This window comes from Ambystoma mexicanum, chromosome 5q, assembly GCF_040938575.1.
Source record: "Ambystoma mexicanum isolate Mex_15411 chromosome 5q, UKY_AmexF1_1, whole genome shotgun sequence".
Taxonomy (NCBI): Eukaryota; Metazoa; Chordata; class Amphibia; order Caudata; family Ambystomatidae; genus Ambystoma; species Ambystoma mexicanum.
In genome coordinates, this window is record NC_090933.1 from 836340874 (window position 1) to 836353782 (window position 12909).

At 46.9% G+C, this 12909-nt stretch overlaps 1 protein-coding gene across 3 annotated transcripts in view; it reads right to left on the reverse strand.

The window, feature by feature from the left end:
- NBN (nibrin) overlaps positions 1–12909 on the reverse strand; it is a 732941-nt gene that overhangs the window by 500630 nt on the left and 219402 nt on the right. For all 3 annotated transcript variants that reach the window (XM_069621324.1, XM_069621323.1, XM_069621322.1), the window contains exon 6: positions 4103–4220. In XM_069621324.1, coding sequence (XP_069477425.1) covers positions 4103–4220 — 118 coding nt within the window. The remainder of the gene's footprint in view (positions 1–4102; positions 4221–12909) is intronic.

Below are 12909 nucleotides of genomic sequence, written 5' to 3' on the forward strand. Positions count from 1 at the left end.
TCAGCTGCTCCACTTCTGCATTGCTATGCCCCGGGAGATGGACTGTCGAAATCCAAATCCCCTCAGTCAGGGCATAGTCCCAGATCAAAACCGAAAGGGTACCCCCTGCTTCTTCAGATAAAACATTGCAGTAGAATTGTCTGTCCTGCCCAGAACCGATTTGTCCCTGATGAAGGGCAAAAATGCATAACCCTTCAGAATAGACCCCGGGCTCGAAAGAGAGGAGTCCGTCGTCACCACCACGGTAGGCTCTGGTCGGGTGAAGGGGGTTCCGACTGAAACACTGCCATCCATCAGCCACCAGCGGAGATCTGGCAGAAGGAATGGTGGTATAGGGATCCTGTCCGACTGAGACCCTGTCTCCTAATTGGCTGCAAGGTGGAGCTGGAGGCGCCTCATCTTGAAGCAGGCGTGCTGAACAGTGAGCACGCAGGAGGCCATCAGGCCCAGAATGTGCTGGAACTACCATGCTGAGGTGGTCGTGTTGGCCAGAAAGTGCCCCATCGCCTTGCAGAGGGACAGAAGCCTCTCGGGGATAGGAAACACCCACTGAACGGTAGTGTTCCAACGCACCCCAAGGAACACCATTTCCTGAGATGGGCACAACTGTGACTTCCTCCGGTTGAGGGAAAACCCCAGCTGATGAAGGATATCCGTCAGTCTCTGGCAGGCGTGCACCCCTCCTTAGGGTGACTCCCTCCCTCACCACCCAGTCGTCCAAGTAAGGGTATAGATGATGGCCCTTCAAGCGGAGAAGGCCCGCCACTGCGTTCATGAACTTTGTGAAGACACAAGGGACCAAATTCAGGCAGAAGGGCAACACATTGTACTGAAAGTGGTACGACATAATCGTGAACCGCAGAAACCTCTGATGCAGTTGATATATGGGTACATGCAGGAATGCATCCTTGAGGTCAAGGGGACACATCAAGTCCCCTGCACACAGAGACTCGGCTATGTGCACAGGAGTAATCATCTAGAAGCGTTCCAAAGTTAGTAATTACATGTCCAGGAATACCCTCAAGCCAGCCTCGTTATTCTTGGGTATCGCAAAAATCCTGGAAGTGTAACGGAAGCCCTTGTCTAGAAGGAACTGGTTGTATCGCCTTCATCTCTAAGAGCGAAAGGACCTCCTGTAAAAGAGCCCGGGACCAGATCTGACGAAGAGAAGTACAGGATGGAAGAGGCATAGGAAGACTGAAGCACACAGAGACTATAGAGAGGATCCACAGGCAGCAGAAGAGACACTTCCAGATGTCCTGGAACCAAACCAAACAGCTCCCCACAGGCGAGCTGTGTTCCCCAACCTTGGCGTCGCTGCTACTTGGCGTCAGGGGCAGAGGAGGGGGAGCAGAAAAATCTGTGCAACATCCTCTGCTGCTTCCCCCTGTTGTCGCTGGACGACCTGTCAGGCCTCCATGTATCGTGGTCTCGGAACCCCTTGAAGCCAGGTAAAGTGTGTGGTTTGAACTCAGTCCTACCCTGGGATTGAGGGAAGGATTTCTGACCTGGTTTTGTCAGGATGCCGAAGGACTTGGCGGTTTGAGTGTAGGTTGTGTTGATGTGGGAGACCGAAGACTCCATGAGTCCGGGCATCTGCCAGATCGGCTTTGAGGGAGGCATGCTTGTCCCAAGGGAGGTCGGGCAGAGATTCCCTGAGCTCCCACCACAGCTTCTGGTTAGCCACAGCCAAGTGGGCGTCCACGTTGGCTTGCCGCAGATGCAGTCCTGAGATGCAGTAACTGCGCTTTCCAAAGGACTCAAGGACTTTGTCTTCCTTGTAGAGGCAACTGGAGGGGGCTCCCCCAGAGGAAGACGATGGTTTAGAAAACAAGAAAGCAGCGGCCACCACAGAGGAATGGGGCTGCGGGTGGGAGTCAAGGAGCAATGGCTCCCCGTCTGTCAGCCTAAACCTGCTGTTCAACTTCTTGTTCATCTGGGCGTTGGCCCTGGATTTCTCCCAGACCTTTTGCGCCACTGGCAGGACATTCTTCTGGAGGCGGATGCCAAACCAGATTGCAGTGTTTTTCTGAAGACCTCTGCTAACACACCCTACCCCTGGGGGGCTTCCTCAGGAAGAGGGACCCTAAGAACTCCCCCATGCCCTGGAGGTGGTCATGAAAGGCCTTAACGGATGCTGAGGGGTCATCGTCCTGGGCGTCATCGTCGCCCCCCATTTTTCACAGGTCAAAGGGAATCCGGGACCTGAGACACAGGTGCCAAAGGGGTCCCGCCCAGGTCCAGAGCCACTTACAGGTCCAACAGCTGTTGGGGGGGGGAGTATTGGTGGTACAGGAAGAGGTGGAGGGGGTCAGTACGATCGGTAGGGTCTGAACCGGTGGAGGGACCAGCACCGGGAGTGCAGGAGGAACGTGAGGAGTACCCAGAGGAGGGGACCAAGGCGATGCCACCTGTGGATTACCTCCTTCACAATATCCTTCATGAGCCCCTTCATCTGAGGGGAACGCACAAGGACGAGGAAGCGCTCAAAGAAGCGCTCCTCACTAGCCACCGGGTCCCTAGAGGCCTGGCCCTCTTGAGGAGCTGGGCTCCACTCCTGGTCAAAGCGCTGAGGCGTCTGGTGCGTGTAGCTGTACGGCTGTAATGGGTAGATGTACCCCTGACGGGACCAAGACCCTGCACCGTAGGATCCGCTGCCGCTTCCAGAGGGAAGGGGGCTGGGATCATCCTGCAAAGCCCACTCGATGGGTGAAAGCACTGGTATGCCCTAAGCCATACCTAAGATGGCCACCTGCCTGGCAGGCTCCGCCACGTGCCGCTCCGCCATTTTGAAGCCTTGTGCCATGCCCTGGGCGGAAGGGCGCGGTGGCCCTGAGCCAAGAGATGCCTCAGACACGAAAGCATACAGCTTGGATCTTGCACCCGAAGCAGAGGCGTCGACCTCAGAGATCCCTCTGGTAGGCACTTAGCCCTCAGCCGAACAGCCGGTAGTCGTAACACCCTGGTTCATGGCCTCGGAGCGAGCTTCGGTAGGCTGGAAGCCTTTGGGATCTGTGCCGGTAGCCTGCTGGACGTAGCCGAGGACAGGCTCTTGGAGGTGACACTCGACGATCCTTCACCCCATGGGGTGGAAGAAGAGGACAAGCCTGATCGTCCTTCCGAGGACAGCCTAGTAGGGACCCTGAGCCCCTCAACTTGAGTGCTGGTAGCCTGAAAGGCCTCAGGTCTGACCCCGGACTGCCCGTAAGAGCTCCCGGGCTCCTAGGCTTGGGAGCGGGCAGCCTTAGAGGCCTCGGGCCTGCCTGAATCTGAGGAACGCCGATCCGTGGGAACCCCGGGGAAGGAGTTGCTGTGCTGTGGAGCTGTGCTGAACAGAGGGCCTACCTTGTTTTGACGAGAGGTCCTGGAGTCAAAGTCCTTAAGGTGGGGTGGACGAGAAGTGTGGAAGATCTCCATCCAATGCGACAAACGATTCTTCAATGACCTACGACTGAGAGCGCTGCAGGCCGAACATGAGTCCCAGTGGTGGTCGGGCCCCAAACACTCAAGACAGAGTGCATGGGGAGTTTGGGGCTGGTAGCAAGTGGTCACATGAGGCACATCTTGTGAATCCTCCTGCGGCCGACATGAGCCATGGGAGGAGAGGCACCGAAGGGAAGTGAAATAAGAATTGAAAAAAAAAAACAGGGAGCAAGCGGAAAGCTAAAAAAGTCTCTGCGCTTGCTGCTAGGTCCGGCACCATCCGTGCGGAAAAGGGGACTGAGGTGAGGCACCAGAGGGTGGGGCCTCGGCAGGGCGTTGCTACATCTGAGGCCACACCCCTGCACGTTATACGAAGTTTAAAGTGGAAGCTACATTTTTCGCTGCCAAAGATTCCGGTACCATCCCCATGTTGGGGGACACCCACAATGATGGAGGAAAGGGGATGGGACATATGAGTAATATGAATAACTGTTTGTGCTATGTCTACTTATCTTGTCTGATCACTGTATTATCTGCTCTCTCACTTATGTAAAGTACAACACTGTGATACCCACATGTCTGGACATTTTCACAAATGTAAAAAAATAAAAAATATACAAGAGATTCGGCTCCAAGTACAACACTGCAGTCGCCATGATACAATCGACATTGAACTTACCTGTTTTGCATTTAGAAATAGAAATGTTTTCCGACTAAAGATGCTTCTTCTTTCTTGTCGCCCAGACAAATCAAAAAGATCTGAATTGATACTTGGCTCGTCCACAGGAGGATGAAAACTACAAGAGAAGGTAAAGAGCATTGGTGAACTGCTAGAATAAATGTTTCCAATCAAAAATGAAATGTTTCCAATAAAAAAGGCTATACAAATTCTGTTCAGAGAACCTATTGTCTGAGGTTTCATTAGATGGGGTCTGGGAGGTCCCAAAAACTCCACAAGAGTTAGTAAAAGAGGGCACCCTATTTAATGCCTTTATCAGTGGCACTGCAAAGGACTGCAAAGGGAGGGATGCATCTTTGAGAAAGTCCAAAAAATGGAGAACATTGGCATCATTATTCCTACCTCTGTAATATTGAGTGGCGCAATCCAGTTTTGGTACATTCTATATTACAAACAGCGTATTGCAGGGGATTGAAACCTGCAGCTCTCCAGTTGTTTTGGACTACGACTCACATGATCCCTCACGATTGACTATGTTACCTGGGGCTGATGGTATTTGTATGAATAACATCCGAAGAGCCAAAGCCTGTAGACCCTTGCACTAGGGAAAATATGTAGCAAAGGTGTTTTAGCTAATTTTTAATGCACACATGACAGGAAATAGATTTTGACACAAAATGACTCTAATCTTCATTGCATAAATATTTGCACCAGGGCAAAAAAGGAGACAAAATATTTCTGTACCATTTTTTCTGTTTACCTAGTAGGCATATAGGCCAGGTGGAAGGGAGAGGAGGCCAGGTTGAAGCATGTGCAACCATGCATACGAAAGCACATACATATCATTTCTAGCTTGCAAATGCATGGGCGCTGTACTTGCTGTCTTTTACATTGTCATTGTTGCTAGGGAACAGTTGTGGAAAAATGACCACTGACTATGATTGGTGAACAATTCATTAGTAAAACAAGGCAACAGGACAGCACAAACCAATGACAATACTAGACTATGACGCAAGTGAGAACCCCCTCCCTCCGTGCACCGTTCTTTTATACCCAAAGGAACACATGCATTTCAAAGGAAGGGGCGGTCCAGACAGGGCAAGGAATCATACTGAAACAATGTTACAAACAGGGAACAAAGCACCACTATACAAGTCTTTGATAGCATGTGCGTTCTTACATGTGAGGAGTGTGTTATCAGGGAGGACAGGATAAAGTGATACATTTAGATGAGCTGAATATACTTCTCAACCTCAGATGGATTCATCGTTGTTGAGTGGACAAATCCAGGGGCGAGTGACCTGGCCAGTGTCCATTTTGTTCAGAGCTACTGGTTCTTGGGAGCTCTTGCACAGGATCACAAAGTGTACCTTTTGGGGGCTGTGTTGGGAGATCGAAAAGGGTCAGACACTGAAGGTGTTACACCAGAAGTGGGGCCTGAATCAGGATCGTTCCCTCCGGGACTTCGATCGACTGGTGAAAGAGCCTTAGCAATAGCTCCCGCAAGGACCTCACTGTGTGGAAAAAAATCAGAAGCTGTGGGTTCTGGTTCAGCACGTGAGCATACTGGGTGATCGATGGCCGCACCCTTGTCTCCAGTACTGGCTGTTCTTTTCCGGCAGGGCTGGAAGGGATTAGCATCGACAAACAACTGGCGGAGTCACTGATGGAGGAGTCAGTGGTCGTGGTGGATCTACAGCCAAGCCGAGGACGATCTGTCGCAGTGGAGGTGCTCTCGTTGGCTGGGGTGGAGATCTTGCAGCAATGTGCTGCATGAATTCAGGCCAGGATCCCAGCAAATATAACTGCAAACTGTGTGGTTAAGAGAACCTGGAATGGTCCACGCCAACTGGGCTGAAGCACAGATTTCCACTGGTGGACCTTCAACAGGATCCAATCTACTGGCTATAGAGGGTGGCAGGGCTCTGTCGCTGGATCAGGCAGGGCTTCACGGGCCTGAGCATGGAGAGATCAGTTTCAATTTGCGACAGCTTTGGAATAAAATATCCTCTTTGGATGTGGGGAATTGCTGGGTGTGCAATTCCCATTCTCACGGGAGGACCTCTGAGGATTTTTTGTGCAGACAATTTGTGTTTACGCTGGGGATTATTGCGCATGGCAAACAGAGCCTGGGGCAGGGCTTGGGACATTTCAACCCAGTCTGCTGTTTTTGCAGAAGAATTCCTAAATGCAGAGAGCATATTTTCGCCATCTGACTGATAGAGGATAGCCCAATGTCTCTTTAGTTGATTCTTCCATTTATTATTGACCTTCTTTTTCAATATCTCTTTCTCTTGCAATGTAACACACACATTATGAATCTTCCTAAATTCCCTTAATCTGAAGCTTTTTAGATGTTTAACTGTTGCATCATAGATTTGAGTATGTTGTGTTTTCCCCCCAATTAGATCTTGAAGGGATCACTGTGTTCTGAATTGTGGTTTTACCATAGTGACCAAAGTATCGGAGGTATATAAAGTTACATTTTTTCCAAGCTTCGTGGTTGAAAAGTCAGACAGAAAGACAGCATTGATTTCCATTACATTGTCCCAGTGGCAGACAATGAGAGTATATTTGAGTTAATGCTTAACGGGAAATGGTAGATTTCATGCTTAATTTTACCCCAGTCCCCCGCAAACATCATCTCCAACATTTTATGATCACTAATATCAGTTAAAGTGAGGCTAAATGACATAGGCAGGTCCAGAAAAGGTTTTGATAAAAATATATAATCAATAGTGGTAGAAACATTTCCATTAGTCGAATCAGACGTAATACTTAACAGATCACTGGCACTGAATAACACCCATTCTTCAAAGAATTTGCACCACAATTGCCCATGGAGCAATTTCCTTGAGCTTCCCCAGAGGCCCCCTACTATGATGTTATTCGGTAGACAAGAGATTATATCAAGCGGTTTACTCCCATGCCTAACAATTTGCACATTTAAATCTCCAGCAACCATAATCAAGAGTTCCGAGCACAGTTCTTGGCATTCTTCAAATATAGAATTAAGAGATGCAAGAGGTTCATTAAAGTTAGTATTCGGGCTCCAGTAAATGTTTACTACCAATATGTTACAAGTACCAAGTCATTTATTAATGGCAGCAATACTGCAAAATCCCACCTCGAAAAGTGAAAAACGTTTAGTACTTTCGGATCTATGTCAATTCTGATAGCAATTATAAGACCCCCTGAAGGTCTTCCTCGTAGTCCCTTAGTAGCTAGTTCTGTCAATAATATAAATCTGTCTAAAGAATACTGGGACATTAACCATGTTTCTTGTAGACATACAACAGAAAATTTAATTAGGTAAGAACATATTTTGCAGGGTTCTTAAGAGACCATGAGCCCCGAATATTCCAAGACACTATGGAAAATGTTCCAACCACGTTAAAGGTTGGGTTTCATGCCCTGAAGTTGTATAATAGAATCCCTTACGGTCATAGCAAGCCAACAAAGACTAGAATCATTTGACTCCCCCGCCCCTGCACTCCTACTCGGGGCCCCCCCAGAGTGTTTTCTGACGAACTTCCACGTGGGCCCACTATTTCAGTCCTTGGATTTATAAAACCCCAGCTATAATCTCAGAGATCATAACCAAATGTATTAAATGAGACCACCTCTTTAAGTACTGCCTGGAGGTAGATCAAAATTCATTGATAATGACACCGATCCTTCCCGCTACTTGGATCTCCCACTTCAATTCAATTTTCAATCAAGAACCTGACAACACAACATTTCCAAAAAAGGATGAGAAATGGAAATTAATAGATGCTTCAGTGCAGCTAATCCCTTACTTTGTAGACTATGCAATAAGGCCGAGACTATAGAAAATCTGAACCATTTGATTATGGATTGCCCAGCCTTATTGTCACAAAGGGAAATCCTAATGAATCCCATTATAAAAAATTATGGATATAAATCAAAAGACTAATGGTGGAAAATGTTGCAATCTGGTGAAAGAACATCAATAACCTTAGCCGTGGTTAAATTCTCAATTGCTATTCAGAAACAGTTATCATCACTTGAAGTATCATGATTTTCCGTTTTAGGGTAAAAGTACTAATTGGAAAAAAATGTTTTAATTAAACTGTGACTAAAGGTTGTCGACTGTATAACCAAACATCACAATAAAAAAATAAAAAAAAAATAAAAGTACTGCCTTATACACAGTGCGTGAATAGAAAACAATCCGCATATAATCAAATCGCTCCGGTGGACAAAGTCCACCAACTTTATGTCCCCAGAAGAAATTAAGGTTAAACCTTTAATTTCATTAAATAATGCCAAAATTCTCCAGCGATTAAGAGAACGGGCCCACCATATGTAAACCAGAAATGTAACATAACACTTGGGTCATCAGGAAAGTGGGGTAGTCTCAATTGTACTTCTTCAGAAGGGTTAAGATGATCAAAGCTAAGTGCCCTGGCTCTTCTGTATGTAGAAGCGGTCTTTGCTGCCCTTCTACAAAATTGCTGTGACTGTTGGGGATTTGGGGACGTGACTCCCTCCCCTCACTATATGCCCTGGGCTCCTCTGCATAGAGAAGAGGTCTTTGCTGCCCCTCTTCAAAGTTGCTGTATCTTTTGGGGATTTGTGGATGTATCTCCCTCCTCGCATCGACCCCATCCTCCCTCTGAGTGTCCCCACTTCCATTTTCCAAGTCGGCCCCCTCATATATCATCACATGTAGTTTGGTCCCCACCTCCCCCATGCACATATTGCCAACCATGAAATTTATACCTTGGGGAATCTTCTCATATTCAACCATTCCACTACCGCCCATTTCTACCTCTCTATTCCAGCCTGGAGCCTGAGCAGGCCGCTGATTCAAGATGGACAAAGGCCTAATCGTAATTCGAAGCAAATCAATTATTGATTGTCGAACCAGCATGTCCAATTCGCGTCCAAACGGGACATTTTCACACTGGGATTCCGAAGTGTTCCCTGCTTCCTTGCATGTATCTTCTTCCACATCTTCTCTAGAATTACTTGGGAGCTGTGCTGGAATGCCTGGTGGCGGCTGTGTCGGAATACCCGCCAGAGGGAGTGCTACACTCTCTATCTCTTGGTGTCCGCACAAAAGTGTGGGTAAAAAGGCCTCCTGTGCCCCAGGAAAATCACCACCCTCGAGAGCATGCACATTATTCTTTCCATTTGAGTCCGGGAGGGACCATGAGAAGATTTCTTATCAAAGGATGATAGACACCCGTAGGCTTTCCTGTTTTGGAGGAATCGCCAGAGTGTACTGCGTTACCATTAACTTTTTAATTTTTTTAATTTTTTTATTTCCTTTATGGGTCATGGCTGCGCTAAGTGTATTGGAAGCCGGACAGAATTCCAAAGAATCCTCTCCCATGAAGTCTGGGTCAGCCTCCAGCTGCTGGGTGGATGTAGTGTCTTCCCTTATAAAATTTCTCCATCTTTTCTGAGATGATTTATTCCCCACTTTCTCTGTTTGGAGCTGGGGTCAGTTTTATTTTTTTATTTTTCTTACCCTTTTTTTGCTGGGGGCTGGTTGGGGAGGGATAGTTCCTCAGAACCAGTTTGTTTGCCTCTCCCTTCAGACCTAAGGGAATTTTTGTCTGCCTCAACTTTATCCTTGGTAATATTCATTTCAGACTTGATGATTGCGGCCCGATTTACAATTTCTGGTATGCGAGGCCCCATCCCAGTATGAATTCCAATACCGTCTATCGGGTTTAGCATACCCTTCTTGGCACTACTACCTCTACAGAGGCACCCCACAGTCTGAATTTCTAGCAGCACTGATAATATACACCTCAGAGAAACAGTGTGTTCAGACAATTCATTTAACATCCTCACACTGAGGTTCATCACATCCCCCCCCAGTCCCCCCCCGCTCCCGCAGCACCCGGGCCCTGAGCAGATGACACATGATCTCCCTCCTCTTCCAGTCGATTTAGGTCCTGGTGTGGGAGAGCCAAAAAGGTAATTTCCCCCTCAGCAAATAAGGGGTGGAGGAGTGTTGAGGAAGGATGAATACAGCATCCCAGCAGATCTCCCACTACCCATAATGATCTCACCATTCCTATGCGATGGTATAATGTCGGACTGTACTGCATCAGTTAAGGGGCTGGAAGAACTGCCCCCTGTAACTTTCCAGCATAGTGCGTTCTGTGACAAAGGGGCATGGGGGAGGTAAGGGCAAGGCCAAAGCCATCCTCATCTTGTTTTTCACAGGTGGGAAAACTAATGGGGCAGACAAAATATCTTCATACATAGCCCGTCCACCATATTTGCTCATACTCAAGCGCAGATTTGGCTTCATTTTCAGAGGAGGGATAAAGGCGCTAGGTAAACGCTATCCTCCACAATACGTCGACAAACACGTCCTTAGTTCGTATGTACCTCAAAGACTAAAATGCAGAATGCACAATGCTGTTAGAATATTGATATTGTAAAAATAAATGCTGAATTCAAAGGGTACAAATGCGCTAACAGAAGTATTCTGCCCACTAAGAGTAAACAGAAAAGCATGATATAGATACCAAAAATATAGCTCACACTAGCGCTGTAACAGGCACCACATTCATCCCTTTACAAGTTCAATAATCACTGCCCATACAGTGGTAACTTAGAAGTGGCTGCTAAAGGCGTTGGCGTGCAGCCTAATCAGCCACTTCACTGCCACTTCTGGTACGCGCGCGCTAGTGCGCGCACAGCCCCTCACTTATACTGATGCAATGAATAAGGGAGGAGCCACTGTAAAATAGGGCAGAAACAAAGATATATCAATGGATATATATCCACTTGTATTAGCGTGGATAGTATTATAAGTTCACAATGTGCACAAAGCAGGGGAAATACCCAAAATCAATGCTGCTCGTCACGAAAATGAAAACAAAAATCCTCCTCCTCACGGAGTCTCCAGCCGAATCAGCCACTTCGCTGCCACTTCTGGTGCGCGCGCGATGGTGCGCGTGCAATCCCTCACTTATAGTGATGCAATGAAAAAGGGAGGAGCCACCAAAATCAATGCTACTCGTCACGAAAATGAAAACGAAACTCCACCTCCTCAAGGAGTCTCCATCTTCAGGGACAATTTTCAGCCTCTCTTTGAACTTCTGTAGACAGGTAATATCTTTCTGACAATTAGTGGAACATTTCCATCCTGGAACACATTTGGTATCTTTCTTGTTGGAGGTTCCTTTTGGGTTCATGTCCTGGTGCCCTTTTTCTTGTTGAAAAGCGCTTCCAAGGGACACCAGGACCACTGCGAGGCTGAAAATTGTCCATGCGGATGGTCATTAGGATCAAAATGCATTGGACACCCTAAGAAAGCCAAGTCTCTGTAAAATAATGTGAACCCTAAATGATATATCACACAGGTCCTTCCAGACGTTTGGGTCTGCTGGGATTTGTTTTCCAACTTTGATAACCCCAGTTGTATATACCAACTGGGGTACCTTTCATAGGGTGACTTTTCCCCCGAGAGTGCAACCTGTAGTGAAGCAATAAACAACCTGACAGGCTAGGGGCTCAGTTGAAAAGGCTGGAGCAACCAACAGAGCTGATGTTGCAAGGAAGAAGGCGATGAACCTACTTAAATGTTTCCTGCCAGGAAGGTCTGAAAAGTCATGCGTTCCACAAATGGTGAAGTGAGATGGGACAGAATCCAAAGAAAAGGCACCTGACCCATACGCCACAAGGGCACAATCTAGGGAGAGCAACCAAGCAAAGTACTGTTAATTCATTAGGCAAAGAAAGTTCCTGGAGGTTTGAAGGAAGGATCCGAATATATTTCAGGAGCAAAAGGAAAACGTCACAAAACAAAAGTAAATCCAAATCCACAAAAAGAGTTCCAACAGGGCACACACACAAAGGGTGCTGCGGAACGAGGAACCAGGGAATCCAGGAGAAGCAAACAGAACATTCACGGACAAAACGTTTACCAGTCTGGGAAGTGAAAGCAGAGGTCACAGAAGCCAAAATCATCAGTCCAAGAATAGGAGAGCCTAGCGCCGAAACCAGTAGGGGCACAGCAAGAAAACAAAGCCTACAAAAGAATAGGTCCAAGGACACTATGCTCATAACAATAACTCCCAAGGGATTGTCGACCTCTGCATTTATAAAGAAGGAATCACTCTTCAGTATTGTATTTTAGAGATAAATCTCATTTTTTTTTATATATTAACGTTGTGTGAATCAGGATATAAATGAACAATTCAAGAAAAAAGACATCAAAATGGTTTGCTAAAACAGAACAAACAGACAAAAAAATCTCTTTAGCACACACAGTACCAAAACATTTTTGGGACAAACTCCAAATAGTGTGTGTACAACAAACCCAACCTCTATTAGGATTTGTCAAGAAATTCACATAATGCAGTGTACATATTCAAATCAACATTGTAAAAACACATCCAACCATTATAGAAACACAAAATTGTTTTGCTTGTGTGGACAGCATTCATGTGCTGTGGATTTAGGGGAGTAGTGCGTCTACACCAGGTGTTTCAGACGTTTCTAGGAGGGCTAGGTGTGCCTCATGTTTAACACGCCTTCTTCAGGGCGGAGTTCTGTGCAGAATGACGTCTGTGCTGCAGGGGAGGGAGACTACAGTCAGGGAGGTGTCTGAGCAAAAGATTATTTAATCTGACTAAATCACATGCTGTGTGGTCAGTGTAATATCAAAAACACACAGCTTACCTATAGGTTAATAAATTTCACAGGCAATGTAATAGAGATCCGCTAGCCGCATGGGCTGGTCTCTGTGTAATCCTGTCACAAGAAACAGAAAAAGACAGGGGGAAGTTGAGGTTAATCATGTCCCCTTGCTA